Genomic DNA, 26,126 nt, shown 5'->3' on the forward strand with positions numbered 1-26,126 from the left:
CCTGCTGCAGCCCTACGGGCTTTAATTACTTCTTATTTAATTGAGCAAGTCTGAAACACAACAAAACGTTGCCAAAGCGAGAGGGAATGACCCTCAGCTATGAGTCACAAGCCACCAAGGACAGAATCACACAATAAATTTGCAGTTTCACTTCTGCATGCCAGTCGTTTCCCTCTGTTCCTCCAGTGTAACACAAGGCTCTGCTCGGCCCCAGGGCCATGTGGAGCAGGATCTTGTTACAGCAGCTTCTATCAGGAATATAAAGTTCTTCTGCCTGCAGCACACAGAGCTCCCAAACAGAGAAACCAGTTGGTATGAGCCCGGGTTAGAAAATATTCAACATGTGCTTAATATTTTTCTATTTCTATTTATATTTAAATTTCGTATTAGTATTTATATTTTGCTGTTTATATTAAAATTATATTTAAATATTTCTATATTTAGCTTTAAACCTTTGCTTCATATTTATATGTAAATATTTCTATATTTAGCTTTAAATCTTTGCTTCATCTTTATATTTAAATATGTCTATATTTAGCTTTAAACCTTTGCTTAATACTCTTCTACTTAGATTTTAATTTCAGATTTGTGTTTATATTTCATATTATACTTACATTAAAATTTATATTTAAATGTTTTATGTATTTATATTTAAACCTTTGCTTAGCATTTTTGATGTGATGCACAGGGGTGAGCCCCATTCCCAGGCACTGGCCCTGCTGTTATCTGGAGGTGCAGAATTCCAATCCCAGCCTCCTTGCTGCTGGCACTTCTGGTCCAGCTCTGTCACTACCACAACATGATAAATGGATGAAAGATTTCTATTTTCTCTTGATCTTTTCTGAAGAAAGCCCCCCCCCACCTCTGCCAGTCTGCAGCACCTTCCCTGGAGCAGCTTCATCAGTACCTGGTTGTGTCATGGTCTGATGATGGGAAACATCACTAAAAACAAGTAAAAAACCCAAGAAAACAGACCCAAAAAAGATCCTCTAAACCAAAAAAAAAAAGAACCACATGACAGCACAGTAACTTGGAAACTTTTATTAGTGTTGTTAAACCAAATTAACAAACAGTTACAGATGGGGAGCATTTCTTTACAAAAACAGGAGCAAAGAGGCAAACGTGGCACACCCAGATGTATAAAACCAGCTAAAATCCCTGTGTGTGTTAGACAGGGAACAGGACAGTCCTCCCTCCTGCATGTGAACAGAATTTATCACATGTGAAGTCATATTTATCAAATATGAAGTTGCTGTGCCCATCAATATCTTAATCCAAAGCTCAATTATGTCCATTTTTTTTTATCCATCCCACCAAAAACGTGGTTGAATTAAACCAACAGGTATCTTCATGACACTACCCACATTTTCTCATATTCTTGTCTAATGCTGGCAGGGAACATATTGCTGCACTTGCAATCTCTGGAGAACACTGCTTTTTTCCTCATTAGCTTTTTGCACAGCAATTAATCCCCTTAATCAGTCAAATCAGTTCAACACTAGATCACAAAAGCACTAAGTAAAGAGAAAACAAGAAATTACCTTGTTAAATTTAATGAGCAAGGAAAAACACACACTACATGGGCTGTAACAGTGCTCCACACTCCAGCATGGAAAAATTCCAGTGCCTGAGCAGCACCAGCAGCCCACAGGATTCCAATCATTTTGTTTGCAACATCAAAAACTGCATAATGCAACTAAATTATTGTGCTTATGAAAATGGGCACGTGCAGGAGAAAAAAACACCACGTAGCAGGTTCACAAGGATGTGATACTGAGAAAACACTTCAGTTCTGCAATATTGGTACTGCTTGTGATATTGATATTGATACTGCAGTGATGGCATAAAACCAGTACAAACAGTGTTATAACATAGAACATCAGATTTTCTTCTGTACTTGCTGCTGCAGTTAAAAGAAGTCTGAGCTTTACAACTGTTTATGTGGCAAAAAACCCCCACAATTCAGAGGCTGTACAAACAGCAGTAAGTAGATGATAGGTTACAACTTATTCATTATCCATTTTAATCACAGAGAGAGCTCTCATCCAAAACAATTATCCTGTAGGGGGAAAAAACAAGAAGAAAAAAAAAGGTTACACAGTTGTTTTTTTTTTTTCTTATATCAAACTACAGGTTGAAGGGAATGGTGCCTCTCTCACCTGGAAAACAGGAATGTATCTCATGCAGCCAGAGAACAGACAAATTCCTATCAAAAACCCACTTTAACTCACAGTGAGTCTCACCTGAAGGGTGAAGCTGAAGACAGCTGCTGCTGCTGCAAGTGGGATGTCTGATCTTTGGGGTGTTTGTCTAAAAAAACATGTAAATTGAGCTCAGAACCAAGAGGAGAACATGCACAACCACAACAGTTCAGAGACAAGTCAGCACACAGCAGCACACCAATTAAGTGCTACAGATCTCTCTGCTTTGCCCATGAAGTCACATTTAGTAACCCGAGCCCAACCCCAGCTCTGCTGCTCCTGAGGCATCACACAGGGCCCTCCCAGGGACCAGAAATCAATCCTGCTTTCCAAACCTGAAGCCCAATCCCTGCCAGCCCAGGTCTAGGGGCCTGACAGAAAACAGGGGCGTATCTGCTAATGCTGTGCAAACAATGAGCACAGTGATGTTACCCTTGGATGCTACTTCTACATTTAAAAAAACTACCAGAGACATTTCCAAAAGTAACCAGTGATTTGGGACAAACTCTGGGTGCATCCAGCAGCTTTACAGACAAAGAGCACCTGCTGAAGTCCCTGCACAGCTTTCTGGCGCTCTGCCTCCAGCCCCAGCTCTTCTTTCCTCTACTCCATTCTTCCTTCCAGCATCTTCTGGATCCTGCAGGCTTGCAGCCCTTGAATGACAGAGTTTTGTGCATGATCCTAATTTTTCCTCACTTTTTTTTTTTTTTTTTGTTTCAGACAGGATGCAACAGAGCACTAAACCAGAAGCCTCTGGATATACCACATGCCTCTTTGTTTTTATCCTGATCCATAATGTGCATTTGCCCTCCCCAACCCCCAAACAAATTGGTTTTCCCATCCAAAACTGCAGATGTGCTTTAGCTTTACATCCACACACAGACTCCAATGATTCTTTATACAACAGCATGAAGTAAATGTACTCTGACTACAGGTGTAGATGGGCTTTGGATCAACATGGAAGCACAGGAATTGCTCTGCCCTGTTGGCAGGATCCTCCTGGTTACTGTGACATTTGCCTTCTGTGTGCAATTAAAAAAAAAAAAATTCCTGATGCCAAACACAAGAATGTCTCATGTTCCTCAGTGAGACAGATGTGAGGAATGACTTCTGACCACTCACTCACTGGTATTTACTGGAGTTGTTCAGAGTTACTGAGCAACTCTTTAGTTATAAGAGGACAAAAGTTATTAAGGCTATGAATCTTTTCTTTAAAATGATGTATATATAACTTCTGCCACTTTCTTCATTTCCTAATATACTGACATGAAAACATAACCATTTTCCCAAACTCTTCTTTGCAAAGAGTTGTCGTGATGCTGTTCTCTTAATGTACATTTTCTCCATCTCAAAAAAAAATCCCCCATTCTGTCAAATTATCTCTGATTTCTGTGAACACTAAGCACTGCCTTCCAAACCAATTGAAGTATTTGCTTTCCACCTACGGGAAATTATATTAACAAAACATTCTTTTCCCTCTCAGTTTAGCACAAAGAGTTCACATTGATGTCTCCAGGGAAGTTCCCTGACACGTTTCTGTCTAAGGACTGACAACCCATCTTCTGAAAAGTCCTGCATAGATCCATACCCACAACACAAAATAAATTTGTGAACACAATACAAATTATCTGCTAACCCAAGAGTGTGTCCCCGAGGTTGTTCTTGGACCTCCTCATCTCCAGGAACTGCATGGAGCATTCTTTCTAAAATATCATCAAGAGTAGAGTGAGCCCTGTTAAATAAAAGATTTAAAAAATTATGGTGATAAGTAAAATACTACAGATTTCAAAATAAATCAGTCATAATTACCAGGGTATTTGAAGTTCGCTTCTGTAAGCATTGAATCTTGTTAAAATATGCTGAAACCATAATTCTAAATATTTGTAACTCAAATACAAACATGTTTTATCGTCCTTTTTTCATACCTTTCTGTGTCCTCTGCTAGAGTGAATGACTCCTTAGTCCATGAACTCTGATTTTGCTTCTCCTTTCTCTCAGATTCTTCTTCTGACTCTCTGCTTTCCATTCTAATTCGATTGGGAACTACTCACATAAAGATTTTAATATCAAAGGCATGTAGGGAGATAACAAAAGAATTAAAATGTGGGTTTATTTATTGCACTTGGGTAAGCTTCCAGTTGTCCACTTCTCAATTACTCTTCCCTCAGTCTCCTGATTTTCCACCAGTTAAGCAAATTCACATTATCCACAGCCAAAGGTGGCCAGCAGCAAGGCCTAGAATAAATATTTCACTCTAACACGTTTTCAGATTCACAGGACTGAACATTTTCCTTCATACTAAAATGAAAAATGCATGGGGAAAATCAATCTTTAATCTCTCCCCCTTACAATCCCAGATATGGGAGAGAAATCAAAGGAAAACCTGTGGATGTTTGCTTTGTTACCCTACTTAGCAAAACCCAGAGATATCCCCCCCCAGACTTATCGGCGAGTTCTGTTCCCTCCAGCCTGGGAATAAATTCAGCACCTTCTGCTGTGCTATGATAAGCAGGAAGCAGGAGGCTGTCACAAAAAATGGAGTCTGAAATAGCTGTGCTTTATGCAAATACAACAAAACCCACAGTGAGTGAACAACTGCTGCAGTCCTCACCACCTAAAAACAAGATACTCCCCTGAATAAAGCCAAGGGAGCTTCTGTCCTTCAGGAAAAGATCTAACAGAGCTGGAGGATAACACAAACAAGTGCCAGCATCATTCTCAAGTGACTCTGCTATTTAGCTTTTTACAGACTTAACTCATGTTCTGCCTTTTTTTTTTTTCCCTTTTTGTCTTTTTTTTTTTTTTTCTTTTTCACTGCTGTTCACTTTGTGACTCACTGGGGGAAGAAAAGGCACAGCCTATAAACATTTTGGTTTCCTGCTCCTCTGACAGGACGTGTAAAAATGATTCCCACTTAGTACCATTTGCAGTTGCAGAAGCACAAAGATTCACCACTTTGGTGTCTTTGCAACAGAACAGGAAACACAATATTCATGGGGAAGCTATTTTCTTACACTGTGAGATCAGAGGAATTATTTCATGATGGAGAATTAGGAACATTAGCAGCTAATGCGTTCACTGGCCACTTTTTTGACTGAATCACCCTCCCAGAATGGAAACTTCAGCTCTGTTTGACATCACCTGCCCACCACCTTCACTTTTGTGGGTTTTGGCACCTGTGTTGGAACTACAGTGGCATAATAAAAGTAGGAAATTAATTCCCACAGTTAGACCTGCAAACCTCCCACACCAGATCCCCGTGGACTTCAGAGGGAACACACCAGGAAAGGCAGCAAACACTGGTGGAGGGGGTAGTAAGCTAAAAATTGCAGTGTATTGTACAGCTGAACATACAGTGACAAGTATTCAGAGTCATTTTACAGCAATGCAAAGGGAATTTTCTATTTTTAATCCCTACATTAGGACTATTATCAACTAACCATTCATTTGCACTCCACAGTTCTGCAGTCCCACCTCTTTCAGGTCTGGAGTGATGGAATCTTGCTGCTTTAAGAGTTCTGTTAAAAACAGCACATTCCTTATTGATCTGGGTGCTCTAACTTGGCTCTATCCACTCCAAAGTACCATATGATTTATCCATCCAGCCCCACACAAAAACCCTTACAGGATCTACAATTAGTTCATACATTAATCCTAAAAATTTCCCCTGACCATCATTTATTCACTTGATGCCAATCTCCACATCATTTTGGTGAACTGGGAAATAAGATCAGGATGTGCCTGGGTGTCTCATTCCCAAAGCAGCTATGGATATTTAATTATGCCAGTGTCTGGTGTTAATTTAGGCAGAGTTTATCACTGAACAAGCAAAGCAAACTCTTCTCTAACACCCTCCCAGCGAAAACAAGGCAGAGTTTTCACACCTTCTGGCTGAAGATGCATGTGAATACAAAAAGAAATGTAAATCACTGAGATTAAGCTCCTGCACAAGGACCTGAAGGGTGCAGCTGCCTCCTAATGGAGAACACACATTGCTCCAGGACAACTTTGAAAAATTCAGTGTACACAAAATTCATCTCCACATTAAACTACATCTGCACTGGCTGTGCTGGCTGCTCTCAGCAGCAACCAACCCACCAAGTGAAAAGCAGAAGCTTCAAGGACTGCCAGTTGTTTTAAGCTGTTGATGCCCAACTTCCTAAGCATTGACTGCAACTCATCTGGAAGCTCTCGTGTATTTTGGGTAGTGAATGGTTTGGGAGAAATCCTGATTGAACACAGCTGGGAAGCCTCACACCGTTCTGGGTGAAGTGCCTCTTACCAATCTCATCCAGCAGCTCTTGGACTGGTGGAGGCAGCTCATCAATGGAGGGTTGAGATGCCTCAGAGAGTGCTGAGATGGAGGGGGAAAAAAATCTAGTTAATTAGCAGTGATTAATCCTTAATAAGTGTGACATGGGCTTACATTTTGATAGCATCTTGCTTACATACTTCATTTAACGCCCTGCACAAGCCTGGCTCATTCACATTTTATCAAATATCCTGAAATAATTTCATAATGGAAAAACCATTGAGAGCCAGACTTGCATGTTCAGTTCTCAATCCTGTGTCAGAAATCTGAGGCCAGTAATATTTACACTTCAAACACAGGTTGATTAGAGGTCAGAGTTCTTAGTCTGCAGGTGCAAACACAAAATCCATAACCTAATTAGCACTAGCAGTACACAGTTATTTATCTGTGTACAAAAGCTATTTATCCCTATAAAATGAGATGCCCAGGAGGAAAAAAGAAAGAAAAAGGGTGTGGGGGGGGAAAGAAATAAAGAAATAAACTGCAAAAATTTCTTTCAAATCTGATGGCCAGGAGGAAAAAAAAAAAAAGAAGGAAAAAAAAGGGAGAAAAAAGAAACAAACTGCAAAATTTCCTTTCCAGTGTGTTTCTTTGCTTATTGATCAATTTATTTGAGTTGGGATAAAAGACTTACCAGGTGCCTGCCTGGTGTTCCTCAAGGATGGAACAACTGGTGGCAACCCATCCTGTGTAAGACCAAACAGAATGAAACACAAGAAGGTAAATTGGTAAACTGCTGATTTTCAATCCTCCCCTTCAACATATTAAACCCAAAATGAGGTAAAGCCTTCAGTTAAAGCCTTGGCTGAACATTAAATTTTAAAATAAGGTTTTCAATCAGTTCAGAATATCAAGAGTAAGGTAAGACATCCAGGTTAGCCAGATGTGCCAAAAATTTTGGTTAGGCTGCTGTACACTCATCTTTTAACTGGTCATACATGATCTTTATCCATTTCAACACTCTGAATGGACAACTGGATGGGAATTCTCTGAAAGGACAGTTCAGCACCTCTTCAGTGCTGGAATCTTTAATTATTAAAGCCAGACACACCTATTCACCAGAGAGCCCCCCCAAAAAAATCAAGGATTTGTAATCACCATAGGCAAGTCCTCAAAATGGAAACAGGGGCTTCATGCTCTTAATTCTAGAATAAGATTTTAGGCAAGGAAGTGACACAATGAGGGATCTCTGCAGAGCCAGGCAGGGCAGCTCTGCACTGGGAATGGGTTTAATGAATTCCAACCCTGCCACAGGAGCAGAACACCCAGACCCAACCTGTGTCAGGTCAGTCAGGCAATGAACAGACACTGCTGCTCTGGCTGAACAAACTCCAATTTAATCTTTAAATGACAAACCCCATCAGTGAATAATAATAAGAAAAGTGTAAAGGCAAGTATTTCATATCAAACTGTCAGGGAAGGCAGTTAAGATAATGCTGTGGCTCAAGAACACCTTCAGTTCCAAACAGATTACTGGAAATCACTCCAGTGACCTTGGAAACTGTCAGCTCCAAACTGATTTTCTGATACAACAGAGCCGATGACATTATGTCAAAAAGGACATTATGTCCAAAAAGGACAAACTTAACCCCCTCAGACAAGGGCTAATTTGCTTTCTCTCACCAAGTTCTGAGGGCTCTTCACTTCCACATGAAGACTTTCATGCTCATGTGTTTATTTTCATTCAAGTTTATTCCCACCTTCCATGTCCAAGCCTGTGGTTCCCAAATCCCTGGTGAATGCAGGGGGGTTCAGGCTGTTGCCCCACCCAGAAGAACAACTGATGAACTCCCTCCCTGCCCAACCAAAACTCACCTTTTCAACCCAACCACTCTGCAGGTATTTACCACCCTGGTGTTCCAAGATTACCAGATCCAAAAAGGCTGGGAAATGGCAATTCTTTACAGCCAGGGAAGGGCCACTTTGACAGTGGTCAACATTTACATACAATTAGGTGCAAGAGGAAGCCAGCTCTTTGTACCATCAGTGGCAACACTGCTTTGAATTCAATTCATTTCTGCCATTATATCAACAGATCCAGGATTCCAAAATCCTCACAAAGACCTCCAAGTATTTCTGCACTTCTCTTCTGGCATTTATTTGTAGGAAAAGTATTTTTAAAAATGTTTTGAAGCATGGTTGGCATAAACTAGAATTTCTGACTTACAGGCTCTTTCAGTTCAAACTGGCAAACTCTTGAAGCAGCCCCTGGAATTTCCATGCTCCTTTCCCCTTCATAGGCTGTAGTGAATGTCTTGAACATTGTGGAGGAGGCCTCTTGAGAACCACACAGGGAAAAATCTGATGCTAATTCATGGCAGTGTTTGTATTTTTCAAAGGCTAATGGAACTTTTTCTTCTAGAATTAAAAAAAAAAAAAAAAAAGCAAAGCTGGAAAATTATTTTTGGACTTTTTTTCATCTTTATTAATTTCAAGAGAAGCAGAAAAAAAGTCAAAAGAGAACAGGACCTGCACAAGAAACTCTAAAAAAACAGTGTCCATAAATGACCTCTAAACAGAAGACCAACTGAAGTTCCACCTCAGACCTTACTTATGCAAAACTCTGCCAACTGAGGAATTCCAACTCCTGTATTACACCAAATTAATGAAGTAGAAAGCAAATGATAAATCACTTGAACACCTGAGTTCACCAAACACTGAGATCACTTTATCAACACTCTAAACACCCTGAGTGCTTATTTACATTGTCTTTAAAATGCTAAAATCCACTTCAATTTTAAATATCTAAAAAAAAGCCTGATTTATGAAGGCTGCCATTACCTACTAAGCAACCATCTTTCAGAGACCTTTCAGACAGTGCTTTTTTCAGCTGCAAATTCTCCTTTAGTCCCGTGTCAGAGATGCCCTTTGTCAGTGAGATTTCAAACAACATTTCTTGTGGTTACTCATTCCCAGCCTGACATTCCTGCACTGGCACGGTGTAAATGGAGCCTCCAGGACTCACCCTGATGGAAAGGTGAAGTAATTCCCTGGGAATCCTCCCCTCCCTGCATTACCTGAGCCGAGGGGGGTGCTGACACTGGTCGGTGCATGACACAGTCTGGGCGTTTTACACTCCACATCCCTCTGGAAGTTCTCCTGCTCACAGGGGATACTGGACAAATCCTGAATATCTGCCACTGATCTGAATTATTGAAAGATGTTCTGACAGTTAGAATGGCCGCTTCCTGCATCTGTGAATCACCAGCTTCTGCTATTTTCAGGCTCTTTAAATTTTAATTTCGGTCGGTCTTATCTAGTTCACCAGAGGGAAGAGAGATATTCCCTTCGAAAACTTCCCAGAGAATTCTTGGAAGGCTCAAGATCACCATCTTCAATAATGTTGCACAGACAGAAAAGGTTAATTATTTGCTCTCCCTTCCTTTACAGGATTTCTTAAATAACCCTCCTATAAAAGCAAGCTCAGGAAACAGCCTCCAGAAAGGGCAAGAACTTCAAAAGGGAACCACAAAGTAAAAAACTCTCCAAAGCCCAGGGAAAACCTCAAGGGTTAACAAAAATTAACAGTCCATTAAATAAGACTAACTGTAGGTTTAAGGAGCCTTTAAAAGAATTACTCAGATAAACTGAAACTGCTGAAGATGCACAAGGCAGTGATACACACCCAGGTTACAAAAAAATGTAATCCCAGGACTGGGAATTATATTAAGCAGACCAACATTTTGTGCAGAAACACCCTGGATTACATCGTCCTCAGAAGGCCATGAAAGGACAGATCTACTGGTACCAAATCAGGAATTTCATGCAAATCTCCATTATCTGTAAAAATAAACTCACTTTATTAGTTGAGTCACAAACACATCCTGCAAAATTTTTTTCCTGAAAATCGTGGGACTATTTTTGTGATGAAATTTATTTGGCTCCACGGTAACAATTTGCTCTTTAAAGTGATTTTATTTCCTCTGTGCCATATGGAGAGAAGAAACGAGGAATCCTAACACTTGAATGTGAAGATTAACACCCAGTTAATTACTTATGAATATGAAAATATTTCAAACTAAGGACAACTGTCTGTGATAGCTCTTTTATACCAATCTCACAACTTATCACGAGAAAATACTCTTTCAGTACTCTGGAGAGTTTTCTTTCTCTCAGCTTTGGTTTGTCTCATCTCCCTGTTTTGCACCAACACAGAACTTTCACAGTGATAATGATCTGCTTGCTGAAATTTTGGTATAATATGGTCTTACACATCTTTTTCTTGGCATCCTTCCTGTGGCTCCCACAGCATCGCTTCTCGTGCTGCATCAACACTGAAATGAGGGAAGAAAGGTCTTATTCACTCTCTGAAAGTTATGAAAATGGAAGCATTTAGTCTCTTCTCTCAAAAAAAATTTAAAGAACTGCCTTCTCTCTGAGGCTCACAGAAACTTTTTGCTTAAAACCTTAGAAATATGGAGAATGGTAGGAGACAAATATCATTTTAAACAGATGATGGATTTGTATTCAGTGAGGAGGAAATTTCTAATTGACACACATGGCTTCAAAGCAAAACTGAAAGTTAAATAAAAATCCATGAATACAAATCATCAGGTTGGTTTTATCATCCTCTGATCTGTTTTGTAAGGTATTCTCTCAAACTGTGACAAGGCCATTCAAGGTCAGAGAGGATTAGTCAGATGGTCGGGGAGGAACAGCCCTCTCTGCCCTGCTGGCAAAAGCTCAGTTCCAAAGTGAAGGGAGCAACCAAAACTTTTACCTTAAAGCCAAGTCATTCCCACACTTTCTGCCTGCCTTTGAGACAGGTAACTCAGTTTTTCAAGTGAAGAGGAGACAGAGAGAAAAGCTCTCACTCCCACACCGAGAGTGTGAGCAGCTCCAGCTCTCCAGTAACACAAGGAAAGCTGAGCTACAGGGAGCACTGGAGCTTTTAAAAAGCCTCAAAGCCACTGCTCAAAGACTTTCACTTAAAAAATCCTTGCCCTGAACATCCCCCCTTGCAGCACACGAGGTGACTCTGGCCAACCTCTCTGCGTGACAGTAAAACATAACATTTACAAAACGCTGGGCATAAAAACCTCCTGTTTGACAGATGAGCCTGCAAGTCTCCAGGCACGGGCTGATGTTACCTGCAGGCAAGATCCAGTGAGCAAACTTCCATCAGACTGCTCCCACAGGAGCAGGGAGGGGAAAAGGCACGATCTTCATGCCACTTGAGCTCCGAAACCAAAGCACAACAAAATTCAAACAGATGACTGAAGCCTTAATTTGAATTAGCTTTGCTCTGTTAAAAGGAATTGTGATATGAACATGACTTTATTTTTCCTATTTTAGCTCCCTCATTAAGCAGAAAAACCCACCAAACACTGTAAAAGACAAAACCCCTTGAGACTTGTGAAGTCCTTTTCTTGGCAAGGAACTGAGATATGTAGATAATCATTAAAAACCACCACTGGCATCTTATTTGAATATTAGATATATAAGCAGAATTAATGAAGAGAGCACACTTTATCATCCAATTTATGCTTGAAGGAACAATGAAAATGAGTCTCTCTACCTGACTACGGGCATTTGGTTCAGTCGACTCACTCCCAGCTTGTTACTGCCACACTTCTGTGTTCCTGGGCTGCAGAACAGCCTTTTTCCTCCTGAATACAAATAACAAATGTTCCCCGTTATTGGGTTTTGCAAGTACAAAAGAAAACAACAAAACTCATTGAACAGGAAATTGCAACTTTATTAAATTTTTTTCGGTTCTTGTGACCTTTGTTGTTATCAAGAGACAAATGTGTTTTAAAGATGCATTTTCATAAACATAACCCAGCTGCCAGACAGTCACTGAAGCACTGGGGAATATCACAACATTTACAAGTTTGAGCTAAAGGAGACAACAGACCAGAGAAACAATGATGATTCTTCCATTATTCTGCACACGCACTATCAGCTCTTACAGTCTTTAAGCCCAAGATCCTCCTGGCAATAAGAATATTAATGTGTAAATACAACTTCAATTCAGTTTCCAACGCCACAGTAAGTTGCATAAAAAGATTAAATGTAGCCTTGGGGTAAAAAACAAAAAAAAAAAGGTTCCAAACAACTTTTGGTTTGGCTTTTTAACTGAAGCACAGCAAGTACAAAACCACGGCATTCAAGAACATTTCAGGCACTGCAATGCCCAAACCTCACCTTCCAAAATTCTCAATGTCCTGAACTCTCACTAAAATAATGAGGAATAAGAGACCAAGTGACCCTAAAGGATTCAGCTCCAGCCTTTTGACAGGAGTGCTGCTGGTAAAAGTGTAAGTGCAACAAGACTCTGTGTCCTGACTCAGAAATGCTTCAAAACAAGGAGCACATTTACCTGAAGTCTGAACACTTGATTTTGCATCTTTAGGCAGTTTCTGTAAAAATCCTGCACGAGCATCTTCTGATTTGCCCTCAGTATCCGAGGTCTGAAAGGGAGGAAAAAAAGGAAATTAATTCAATTTCTGACAGGGAAGATGCAAAGGGCAGGAGAACCTTCATGGGATGATGTTCCCAAGAATCAGAATGGAGAGAGACAAACAAGAGCTCATCAAAAACCAGCCAAGATTGGATTTAATAGTCTCTACAAAATTTAGAATCTTCAAGAAATTAAGGAAGACTGTTTTAAGACTGTTGAATACCATCATTGATAGAGCTGTGAAGGAAAGGCTGAGATTATCAACTACCAAAAATTTTTCTCAATTACCTAGTAAATAAATTAATAAAACATACCCCTGCTGTTTTGGGAGTCTGGGTGTTTGTGGGGTTTTAATTGTTTGGGGGTTTAGAGCTTTTGGGAGGGGGTAGGGTATGTGTTTTAAAGAAACAGGGTTAGAATTTTCTTAGTTTTATCTATATCTTTATTTACAGATATTATTTCAAAAGAAAAGAACAAAAAATAAAAATCATCCTCCCATTTTCCATAGCTCTCTCCAAACCAAATGGGAGCACAATTACACATGTTGAGTAACTTAGGTCCAAAGTCTTTTCTGTTATTTTTACCTCTAGTTCTGAACTTCCCTCAGGAGGAAGGAAATAATCAGGAGTGAAGAATTCTTCAGACACATCAGGAGGTGAACTAAGGGAACAATGCAATTCCCTCGAATGTCCCTGTGAAAGACATCATCACCTGAGATGCTTTCCCCACTCTATTAATAAAGAAATCACATTTCACTCAATAAACAACAGAGCAAACTGAAATTCCACAGACTTTGCTCACTCTGAGTTTCATCCTGCATTACATTATCTGTTCCTTACATTACCTTGATGGTTTGTAGAACCAAACAACAACAAAAAAAGGGGGATTGTTACTCAGATCAGCAGCCAGGCTGAACTGTTCCACAGACAACTAACTGCACCTGGATTCCCTGGATTTCTGTACATACCCTAGAGAGATTCTCAACTTGTTGAGGAAGGACTGAATTCTTATGAATGGCTATTCCAGACTCTGCTTGTTCATCCTGTGATGGCAACTGGCACCTCCTCCCTAGGATGTCAGAATGGAACAAAATTATTAGGCAAAAAATAACATGGGGTGATCTGAGTCACTGATGGAATATCAATGAGAGCAGACAGTAACACTAATTGTCTGTCAGGAACATGGAGAAACGATGACATTTAAATGCTCCCCTCATTAATCCAGGCAGGGGAACCTTTCCTTGTTCCTTTATCCATAAGTATTACAAAAGCACTACCCACTAAGCTGCTACAGAAAAAAAGCATCTCTGTGCTCAGACTGAAAGAAATAAAGTGTGAAAACACTGGTGGAGCTGTAAACTTTGGGTCTCCCATGCTGGTACCTGACAGTAATCAATGGTGATGAAGGGTCTCCAAGCTCACTGTTACCTCCCCCTATTAACACCTAATACTCATCTTATTCTATTCTTTATGTTCATCAAAGACTGAGTGATTGACCTGCTTGGGGGGCAAGACTCTGCAAGATAACACTGACAATTCTTGTCACAAAATCACAGAAGCTGAGAACTGACTGGAGATGGGAGACAAAAAAAGAAGAAAGGCTTTCTTTGCTCCTCAACCTCACCTGCAGAACTTCTGAGTGCAGACTCCAGATCACTCTCCTCAGATTCAGTTCTCTCCTCCCTGCCAGGATTCCAAGGCACAACATCATCACCTGGCTGCCACATACATCTTTGCTGGGCTTGTCTTTTTTGGGCTCTAGCAGTGACGTGTTGGAAGGGTTCCTTTGCACTCTCTGCTTCACTCTCAGATGTCCCTTCACTGGCTGGACAGGGACAGCTGAGCTCCAGCTCTCCTGAGGCCACTCTTCTGGCCATTCGCTTCACTTCAGCTACAACACAAAATGAACAAAGCTGTCAGGTCACACACCAGAACCTGGACCTTCAAACCATTCCCTGTGCTTCACTGTGCCTGCACACCTGGAAATGCTCAGGTTATACCTTGTAAACGCCTTTATCATGGAAAGAGTTAAACATTCCCTTCCATTTTAAGGGAAGCTTTAAAACCTGCAGGAATGGATATGGACAAGTCTTTACATGAGCAGCTTTGGTTAGTTTGATTCTCTATTATCCATGCCCGTGCTGCCATCCACTGGTCACTGCCATCCTGCCCTTCCTAAATCCATACACTGTCCAAAACAAGGCTAGAAATTCCTTCAGCTACAGAAATCAAACCATCTTAATGTGGTTGTGATTATTTTATGCTCGGAATGTGCAAGACACAGGATCCCACTCACTTGGTTTTCATCCAAGAACAATCCAAGAGATCTTCAGCAATTAAGGCAAACAGACCTTTCTTCGTTAAGAAACGAAGTGTTAAGTTTTAATGCACTGCAGTAAGACTTGATATCAATGCTGATTTAACAGTGATTTACTTACTCCTCCAGTCTGGTTGCATCATCCTCCTCTCCTCAGTTATTTTTTCGCTGTAGAATTCAGATCTTGGCTTTGAATAGCTCCTGCAATAAATCGTTATGAAATGCACAAGCTCTGCTAATGCACGAGTGTATTGTGTTAAGTATTCCCCAGCCAGTAAAAGACTAGAAGTTGTTTTAACATTAATTAGAACACGTGTGCTCTCAGCCTTTTAACAACCCAGCAGATCCAGCAGATTGAGCTGTCAGAAGCTTAGAAAGCACAGACAGTTATTTAGGTCTATTACAGATTAACCAGACAAGCTGTACATTAAACTCCAGATCTCAAAAGCTGTCACTGCCTTCAGATGATGCAGTTCTATAAACACTCAGACAATGAATCATGTGGAGATGTGTTTTATTCCAGTGATCAGTGGACAACTTCAGCCTTGGGTAACAACCACCCTGCCACCAACCTAATCCTAACCCTAACCTGACCCTCTGACCACAGGAATATTTCTATTCTAACCAACTGTGTCCTTTACCAACAGGTCTTACTGATCCAAATGGGTCATGAATTGATTTTAAAACTGTAAGTTTTCCTGACTGATTTGACCCAAACACTGAAGGAGGTATTTACCCCACCTTTCCAACCTTCCAGGTAAGATACCTTAACTTGCACAAGTTTTGCCAGGTGCTTTTAACATGGGATTTCCACTCAAACTCAGAAATACAAAGAGATGACATTAAAAGTATTTCTACTGGGAACTGAATGAGGCTGTGCCCAGAAAGGAGAACCACCCTTCCCAGTAACTCACCAGATTGCTCTCCTCAGGCACTGGTAGTTTTGGGCCACTGACCTCCCTCACAGAGGCATCTGAAATCTTTTCACCAGCCCTCTTAAACTGCCCTGTCACAGCAGCTCCCCCTCAGCTCTGCAGCTGCCAGTGACTCACAGCAGGGTCCTCACTGTGCTTCTGGCTTACTGAAGAACATTTAATGCCAGCCTTGATCCTCGTATGTCTCCCTCTGACAGGGGCTCTCTCAAGAGGAATCTGTCAGAATTAACTCTTCTACGAACACCATCAAAACTCACCATCTCCATTCTTCACTTCTTGCTGCAGGATGTGAATCAGCTCCTCTCTGACACTGCAAGTTCAACTTTTTTTGGCATCTTGCAGATCCACGTGGGAGTAAATGCTGAAATGAGTCCAGCAAGCCATGATTCAGCACACACTGGGCATTCTGGCAATTACTAGTTGAGCTGTCTGTGAGATACACTAAGAACCAGACCGTGCAAACTTGATTTCCTGGGTTATATTTTAGCTGCACTGCTCAGGAGAGAGGATGACAAGCCCAGGCCTCAGCCTAGCAAATACCCTGCCCAGGATTTACAGCAGGGTTCATATGTAGGCAGGCAGACTATCAAAACATGTGGTTTCCAGGGGGATGAGGGGACCTAAATGACTCAAGATTATTCCCACAGCAGATCTGTACATGAATTTCTCTCTTTCTCTTTGGGCTACTTCCACTTAATACCAAAAATGATCCAGAAGCCCTTACTAATGACAGTTCAGACCTCAATGCAAACAAAAGTCTTCCTCCACTTGGCCTTCTCCCTGGCCAATCTCCATTTTACTGCAGGATTTTATACTGGGCTAGTATTTTGCTGGGAGGAGTGGGGAGAAAGAGGAAACAATACTGTTGCACTGCTGAGCTGACTGTTTTCATTCCTATATATAATGCACATGGTATGTGCATATATTTTAAAAGACAGTTCATCCCTCCCCTTGGACACCACCCATCCCAACATCTCTTTACCTGCTAAGGAACACAGAAGCTATAAACACAGCCGTGCTGCTCAACATTTTACATTTTACCTCGTGGTTTAGGTTCATTTGATCATCCAGGCTTTTCCTCGCGCTGCAGCCGAGATCATGATGGTTGCTTTCAATTTTACTCTTCCTCTTTTCATTTTGAACTGCCTGTGTTTCCCTGGCTGTCTTTGAAACAGCCTGGAAATTGTCTTCCCCCAACGCTCCTTGAGCCTGACACGTCATGGAGGGTGGAATACAGTCACTGGATGGTGGACCCACAGCTTTGGGTAAAAATGTGTTCACTCCACAAAAAGGGTGATTGGTGTTCTGGGAAGCATCATCAGACCTGTTGCAGTGTCCTTCTTGAAAACTCTGCTTAGAAAGCTGACTCATTCTGATTTTTTGGAGCAGCTTCTTTTGCTTTCCAATGGCCTTTAATCTGTCCAGGTTCTCCTCTGTCCTGCAAAGGGAATCTGCTGCCTGCTGCAACATGCTCTGAATAATCTTTATATTAAGGACACACTTGCTGATGTGCTGCTCATTTGGGGAAGGACTGTTCCCTCTTCTCCCAGCATCTCCTCTCCCCTGTGCCAGGTCAGAGGCCTCACTCACCTCCTCCTCCTCCTCCTCTGCAGTGAACTCACTGCCTGACTCTGAGGAGTCACTGTCCTCCTCATCCTCACAGGATGCTCCAGAGGACACAGACAGGACTCCCAGGGGACTCTTATCTTCTTCCTTCTGCTGCCTTTCTGCATCCTTTAGAGTCTGATCTAACCCAGATCCCCCTTCCAGGAAGTCTTGGTGAATTTCTGGATAAGTGGCAAAGATTTCATTGATTTCAAAGCTACACAGGCTTTCATCCACGTCGCTCTCGCTGGGGGTTGTCTGGACTTCAGAAGCCACATCAGGACTTTTGTCCTGTGCAACTGGCTGCACACTGGTTGATGCCTCTTGGACCACCAAAGCCCTGTTCACCTCATGAAAAACAGGGTCTCTTGGGGCAGGAGAGCCATCTGAAAAATTTGATTTTAAGCATTAAGCCATTTCTCCAGAAGTCCATCAAACACGCTGCTTTTGCACATCTGGGAGTTAATTTTAGAGGTTACATGAGCAGCATTTAACACCTCTGCTGAAAACTGTGCCTGAACAATAAATATTAACCAGGCTCAGAGTCTTGAGTCTACATTAACAATTAGAGTGGTAGCTAAAATTCAAAGCCAACTTCTCTCTACTCTCAAACTATGTCACCAAACCTGTAAGTGCTCCCATTTTAATTATTTATGTTAGATTGTTATGGACTGAGGAACACACTAAGTGAAGGACACATCACATCTTGCTACAAGGAACTCACCAGCCGTGGCTGTCTCTTTTTCCTTGAATTCCACTGTTCTCCTCTGGCAGCTAAAAGCTGATGCCCAACAGATGTTCACATCTGCAAAAACAGCAGGTCTTCGTGCCTTTGATATGTCATCAGCATGACCACTCTGAGACTTAACCAAGTCCTGTAACACACACACACACAAAAAAAGGAATAAAATACAACTATATTTGACAGCTCATTCTCTTCTGAGGTGGTTTCCCTCCAAGATCAGATACTCAGTGCTGGATTGCCTCCCACCCAGACTGAAGCACAACAACTTGAATCTGAATGGACACAAAAACGAAAGACCACAGTCCTGGAAGACACCTTTAAGTCATTTTTCAGTATATACTGAATATCCTGAAGCTTCATGGAGCGGTTCCTCTGTTTAGGTTCAAGTCCTGACTTGACAACATCATAATAGAGCATAGGCAGCCTGACATCTGCTTCCAACTGCTCCCCTGAAATCATGAGCTGCTTAATAACTGAGTCTTCAAAACCTTTCCAGGGGGGGCTCTCTGCAAGACACAAGTACAGACTTTATGTCACCAGCTGTAAATCAATGTTAATTAAAAGAAAAAAAGCAGCATTATTGCCTTCCCATCCCCTAATTTACAGCTGCTGTCATGAACCAAATGAGCATCTCCTCCCCATCTTATTCCAACACTGGAGGCTTCAAAGGGAGCTGACAGCAATCTCTAAAGGACAGTGACACTGCAAACAACTGCTCTGGATTCCTCATTACCAACCAGCTAATAGAGGAATTTATTTTTAGGGTAACTGTTTATCCCATTTCACTGTCAAAGTAGTCACAGTGAATACAAAACATACATTACTTGTAATAACAGCAACAATCTCTAAGTTATTGTAGTGATCAAAGACATGAAAGCTGCCCAAGCTCATTTTGGACACTGCAAAGAGTTAACTGAATATCATGAAGAAGAAAAATAAACAGCAGGAAACCACACAAAATTGTGTTTCTCTAATACCAACGTCAATCTCACCCTTAAGCTACACAATTTTAAGCTTTCTGATTACATTTTACAGAAGTTTCCAGTAATCTTTGTTATTGTCACTAACATTTGGGTTTGGGTTTTCTTTTTTTTTTTTTTTTTTGCCTGGTTTGTTTTTCAAGTTAACTCTGGATGAGCCCTCAGAGCCCAGAGCTGTGGATTTACCTGTCAGGGCCTCCTGCAGCACTGCACAGAAGCTGTAAACATCTGATTTGACTGTGACAGTTCTCTCAAGGGCAACTTCAGGAGAGCACCACCTGTACAGCTGGACTGGGACAGGAATTCGGGTCAGATCACTGTGCTCTCCACTGTCTTTGCTGTATAAAGGGGGAAAAAAGTCATAATTTGGGACACACAGCACGCTCACACTCAACTACAAGGTGTATCTTTAGGAATTAAACACCTGAGTGTGTCACAGCTTTTAGCTCAAATACCCCCAATATGCAAATGCAATATTTCCACTCCAGTAAATGTCTTTTGGCAAAGACTTTCTGGGGAAAGCAACAAATTTGCACTCAAAAAGAATGAAGGAAAAGCTGAGCATTTCCCAACAGGAGCTTTACAAACAACCCTTTAGCTCTGGCCATGGATAAAAACGCAAGAAGGTGCCACCTACCCTGCCAGCATTTATTTTTCAATGTATAGGTGTGCCTAGAAGAGAACTTCAGTAATAATTAACAGAGGAAAGGAACGAAAAGGAAAGGAAACACTCTTTGTATCACTGGTGGCACTTAATTACCACCAGTTCAACGAGGTGTTGAATCTTGGGTGGTTTCAGGTAAACTCCTGTTTGCCCATTTAACAGCAAGTTAAAGAAAGTTCTTTACCTCTGTATCATGTACTCCAAGTTGCAGAGCTTTGCCTCCCCAGCAGAGACAATCTGGATGGCATAGGAGGAGAGGGAACGGTGGATGAAGCCCCGGGAGTGCAGGAAGCGCAGGGCGTCGATGACCTGCAGCAGCACGTGCAGGATGGTCTCTGTCTGCAGCACTGGGAACTCTGCACGCTGGAAAAAAACACCCCAGAGCCACCAAATTCACACTGCAGGGCTTTAAAGCCCGAGCCAGGGGAGATCGTCACAGTGCAGAAGGCAGCAAACAAAGCCAACTGAAACACACTGTGCTGAAAAGGCAGGTGAATTGCTCTCGTTTGTTCTCAATACCAAACCAAACAGCAACTCCTTAAATAATTAAGAATGGAAAATATATTGGCTGTGCCAAAATTCTGAAGCAGAATGAGCTCTTATAATCCCTCGCCTGGGACTGCAATGTCTTCCAAGTAATTTAGATGTCTGCACTCAAACAGTTAAAAGAAATAAAATAACTCAACTGCAAAAAAAAAAAAAAAGGAGGAAAACATCAGATGACAAAGATAAAACACAGATCAGTGATTAAAAAAAAATAAGAACCACAACAGAAACTCAGATACACGACTGAGGATTTTGTCTTCTTTTTCTCTGAGTGAAGATGTTGATGTAGTTACTAAACTTAATTAATAACTGTTTAAAACCCAAGCATTCCAGTTACCCTTTCATGCAGGATGCTGTACAGGGAGCCAAAGTGAACCCTTTCATACACTAAACGGGTTTTCTCCAGGTCACTGGACAGACAAACAGACATGAGCTGGAGCAAGTGAGGATGGCGGAGTTTGCTGCAAAGGGAGAGGGAAAGAAAAATTTGTAAGGCAAATCTGAGATTGAAAGAAGAAAAAAAAAACACCCAGAAGGACGGGAGTTATCAATATAACACGAATGCTTTTCACTTTTCACTGAAATATATGATTTTAAAAGAACAGATTTTCGGAGTGGGAAGAGACGGGAAGAGAGAACTGTGGTTTTTTTAACTGGAAAGAAAGTGCAAGCCCAGCCTGCCAGTCCTCCCGAGGTGAATCCCATCCCTCCCATCCCTGGGGACACCCAAACCCCAGGAGGAACATCCTTCCCCACCTGCTGTGCTCCTGCTCTGCCAGGAGGAGGTCGGCCAAGCGCAGCTTCCAGCTGTGCTGAGGGGGCTGCAAGCCCAGTTCCTTCACTGTCACTCTGCTGCCTCCCCACACGAGGCTACAAGGAGGAGGAGAGGAATTTCCACCAGGTGCTCCCTGCAGTATTTTTTTAAAGTTATGCAATTTTTTTACAAGGAATTTTGTAATTCTGAACTGCTCTGGTGCTGCCTCCTGCTGTTATTGAGTATCCTGGCTGTTGCATCTACTCTTTCAAACTGGCAATAAACACACCCTGCTAAGGCTGATTTTCACTGTCCAAAAACACCTTTCCATGACCCCAGGTAAAGAATAAGGGCACTCCAAAACTCCTTTCACCAAAGGCCATCAGCCCACTGTGACACAAGTGACAGCTTTGGGAAGATTAAATCACCAATTTGTCAGCTCTCTGGGTGCCTCTGACACACAACTATTTGCTTAATATACAATAATTAACACACAACACCAGAGACAGAACTACTTGCTCAACACACAGTAATTAACACACAATGCCAAATATTTTTTTAAAAGGGCTCAGTCTGCCCTTACAACTTTTGTTTCACCACAGGTTTGAGCAACTGGGCTGCCAACCTGCATATCAGGAGGCCTGGCCTAATATTTACAAGGGCTAAATGCTGAACAACACAATCTGTGCAACCCCAATCACATTTCCCACCACAAAGGAATCAACACTGAAACATTGCAATCAGTGAATAGTCATAATTGGGTTAAAATTGCCTGTAGGTTGCACTTGTCCTTTCAGACACCAAGGGAGTCTGATGTTAATCAGTGAATGCAGAAAACAACTTGCAAGCAAGGAAACAGTGAATAAATATAGAATGGACATGGAAAACTATCCAAACAAAGCACTGGCACGACCACCTGCTGTGCAACAGTAAGAGAGGGGCTAAAATCCCTCTGATCCCACTTACTTGGTCATGATCATGAACGGCCCAACGTGGTAAGAAAATGCTGGTTCATCATCTGCCTGAACCACTTCTTTTTCCCCAATAATTGGGAGAGATGCCAAGTAGCCCAGGTGCCCGTTGCCTGCAAGATAGAACTGGAACAGGGCATAACCAAAGGGATGTGCAACAGTTCCCCAAACCCACCACATCTGCCCCGAGCTCATTAACGACATCGGTGCAGTCACTGCACCAGGAGCCTCAGCCCAAGCACCAGCACAAAAAGCTGAGGTTTCAGTGTCAAAAACTTAACTTCCTAGTGAAGCTGAAACAGGGAAAAGCAGAATCAGTCACTGGGAACTCCCTGAGGTGACATTTAACAGGAGTCTCTACTGCCTGTTCCAAAACTGCTTCCCCCGACAGGGCCCATTAACCACTAAAGGCCTGAGTTTTCCTGCTTTTCACAGGGCTTTTTTTTCCACCATTTCAGTAGAAATAAGAATGCACTAAAAGTTAAAAATAGCAACAGGTTGGGATAATTACTGTGAGTCTGAAAAGCTGTCCTAACATCTTTAGAAAACCATTACCCACAGGATCTTACCTTCCCAAAACCGAAGCTGTAAATGTTCTTGGCTACATTGGCCTCTCCTTTCAGTAATCTACCCAAAGCACTGTCAATGTTTCTGAACAGCAAAAACACAAGCAAGAAGAGTAATTAATATGCCAAGGCTTGGAGCAAAATACAAATTTAGAGAGGAAAAAAAAAAAAGCAGAATTTCTGCAACAGCCACGTAATTCAAATGTTGCATTAGACTGGTCCCACATGTGTAATGTGGATGTTAAAATTCCAAATTATTGTGCAACTCATTAAACCTTTTTAAATACACTTGTGTTATCATATGTATTTGTTTTTTAAGCAAGATAGCCAATAAATATATACATATACACCCACACACAGGCATCTTGCATTGCTTTTTGTTCACAAGTATGTATTTTTCCTAACATGTAGCCGACACAAAAGCTCTTGAAACAGTTGGAAACACCCCAAAAAAGATCTGCAGTGACCTTAAAAAGCCAAGAAACAAACTACTTCATGTTATCACCACTTTAATGCTACTAAAATCCAGTGCTTTATATACTGATTTCAAGAGTTTCTCTTAATATACAGATATTTACAACCATCAAGTTGCCACTTGGAGCTGACCCAACAGGAATAAAAAGTACCATCATTCCTGACACACAGTGGATGTTGTCAAAAAGATAACAATTGTTAATTTTAAGACAATAGAATGTGGAAGCAGAATATCTTCTTACCCCTGGACAAGGCCACCAAACCTCGAGGGGCTGGAGACCAGAGCCTTTGATGAGCCAACTTTCCTGAGCAGATCAGAGGGGAAATTCTGAATGGCAGCCTGCATGTGCAGGGTACACTGCTGGATAAATTCCAGCATCTGGAGAGGAAGGGGAGGGAAAAAACCAACAAAAGAAGTTACTTCAAAACAAGATAAACCACTTTAAATTAATAAATCGTGACTACTAAAAAAAATAACTGGTTACTTGCAATATTTAAGTGGGTATTTTGAGAGATGCATACATGAAAAAATTGAAGAAAATCCACTACATGAAAATGGAAGAAGAGCTTACTTCAAATATTAGGTGACAAACTTGCAAGACTTCACCCGCAGAAAATTGTAATATCAGATTTCTTTTTAAGAGGAGCATTGTAATAACAGGAAAGAGGAGTATCACGAGCTTTAAATCAACACTGCAGTCATGAATAAGCCTTTCTGATGTCACACATCATTGCAAAAATGATCCACTTGCTGGCACTGCTCATGCACAGGCTGGGATACACCTGAAAACTACTTCAGGGGCACTCCTGAGTGGCACATCTACACAAAAAAACTGCACATCAAGGGTGGAAAACAAGGAGAACAAAGGCCTGTTGTTCTCTCCTTGCTCACTTCAGGTCCTAACAAGTTCCACAGACACACCCCCACAGCTGAGCAACACCTCAGTTAAACAAGTCATGAGGACCTCAAAATAACCATTTTTGACGTTGAAAAACAGGGCTGAATAATTATCTAACGTGTTGATAATTTTCTAACATGTAACTTTATTTAAGCCAAGGGTTTCTCCCTGGGATGTTGGAGTTTCTCCACGTCGAGGTGAGGATGTGAGCACGTATTCAGGTGTTCACACACATACCTGGGCACTGCATTCCTTCCTGGCTGACAAAGCCCAGTGCTGAGGAGTTCTCCCATCCTTATCATGGGCTCTCAGGTCACCTCCTTCATCCAGCAGCTTGCTGAGGATCCACTGGTTTCCTGAGAAAGCAGCTGCATGGACTGGGGTGCTCCCGTCGAGACAGCGACTGAGGAACAGCCAAGCAGGAATGTTTCATGTTTGAGTCTGTCCCTGCTCCACTCACCAGTGGAGGGGGGAAAAGCAGCACATCTGGAATGTTTATGTACCCCCAAGTAACAAAATTCCTCACAAAATAAGGAAAATTACACGCTCACCTCCGAGGAGCTTTGGCTAAAACAGAACGTGCATCCCCTTTTTCATTTTACGTGCAGTGAATATCGGGCATTACGTTGACCAAACCCACTAAAAGGTTAAATATTTGCTTTGGTTTTAAAAAGAGAAGCATTTTATACTTAACTGATTGGCGTCCGAGCCGTAATCCAACAGCACATCCACGATTTTACTGAGACCCAGCAAGGCAGCAGTGAAGAGACAAGTCTGGCCCATGGAATTCACGGCATCAACCAAAACACCTGCGGAGGAAAGAGAAGATTCTGAGGTGGTGCTGGTTCCCCCCTCACCCCAAACAAAAACCCACTGGTCCTGCTGATGATATTCCTCTCCCTGAGGCACTGCAGGTATGAAAATACAGTAACAGAAGTGGAAAAAAAGAGCAATGGAATTTCCTTGAGACTTTCTGTGTGTATCAGGCACTGCTTGTGCACAATGATTTTAAATAAAAATAATAATAAAAGATGGTATTTACATATACTTACATGTACAGTGTAAGTAGTAAGTGCTTATGTACCTACAAATATCTATTTATAAGTACATTATAAGTACATTATATGTACATATATATACATTATATTTACATATAAGTACATCATATGTACATATATGTATGTATAAGTACGTTCATTATGTATTCCATTCTTTATATGTACATATATATAAATATGATAATATGATATATAAATGATATATATGATATATAAATATGAAATATAAATATATATCATATTACATATATATTATATTTCATACACAATATATACTATATATATTGCATTCTTTATATGTACATTCCTTTTATGTACATATAAGTACATTCTTCATATATTACATTAAATATTACATGTAAGTACACTTTATGTACATATATGTACATATAAGCACATTATACGTATATATGTATATACTTGTATATGTATATGTATATATGTGTGTATATGTATATATATAAGTGTGTGTGTGTGTGTATATATATATATGCACTTTTGTGTACATATATGTGTTTGTAAGTACATATAAGCACTTACATATAAGATGTATAACTTACATGTCCATCTCTGTAAGCAGAGGTGGATGAGCACAGATAACACCAGAGGAGGGCATTAATAAATACCTAAATTATTCTTAAGTGCCCATCGGGAATTAGGCAAGTGTTGTGTTATTTAAGCGACTTGGCTCAAAATA

The 26,126-nt window shown here is 41.1% G+C and overlaps 1 protein-coding gene across 1 annotated transcript; it reads right to left on the minus strand.

Moving 5' to 3' along the window:
* Window positions 1-1,024: 1,024 nt before the first annotated feature.
* Window positions 1,025-25,176, minus strand: TEX14 (testis expressed 14, intercellular bridge forming factor). The gene is made up of 30 exons (XM_018076801.2): window positions 25,066-25,176; window positions 24,609-24,774; window positions 23,715-23,851; window positions 23,002-23,083; window positions 22,428-22,558; window positions 21,464-21,577; window positions 21,045-21,168; window positions 20,346-20,524; window positions 19,684-19,835; window positions 18,833-19,023; window positions 18,497-18,647; window positions 17,209-18,158; window positions 16,425-16,528; window positions 15,354-15,433; window positions 14,540-14,806; window positions 13,884-13,984; window positions 13,501-13,608; window positions 12,836-12,926; window positions 12,032-12,122; window positions 10,725-10,787; window positions 9,531-9,658; window positions 8,681-8,871; window positions 7,148-7,199; window positions 6,484-6,555; window positions 5,642-5,719; window positions 4,127-4,244; window positions 3,838-3,933; window positions 2,745-2,854; window positions 2,244-2,310; window positions 1,025-2,059 (listed from the first exon to the last, which is right to left on the minus strand). The coding sequence occupies exons 1-30, from the start codon at window positions 25,152-25,154 to the stop codon at window positions 2,023-2,025; spliced, it is 4,320 nt and encodes a 1,439-aa protein (XP_017932290.2). The 5' UTR covers window positions 25,155-25,176; the 3' UTR covers window positions 1,025-2,022.
* Between the last annotated feature and the right edge of the window lie 950 nt (window positions 25,177-26,126).

This window comes from Manacus vitellinus, unplaced genomic scaffold, assembly GCF_001715985.3.
Source record: "Manacus vitellinus isolate BGI_N305 unplaced genomic scaffold, ASM171598v3 scaffold_32_pilon, whole genome shotgun sequence".
NCBI classification, from domain to species: domain Eukaryota; kingdom Metazoa; phylum Chordata; class Aves; order Passeriformes; family Pipridae; genus Manacus; species Manacus vitellinus.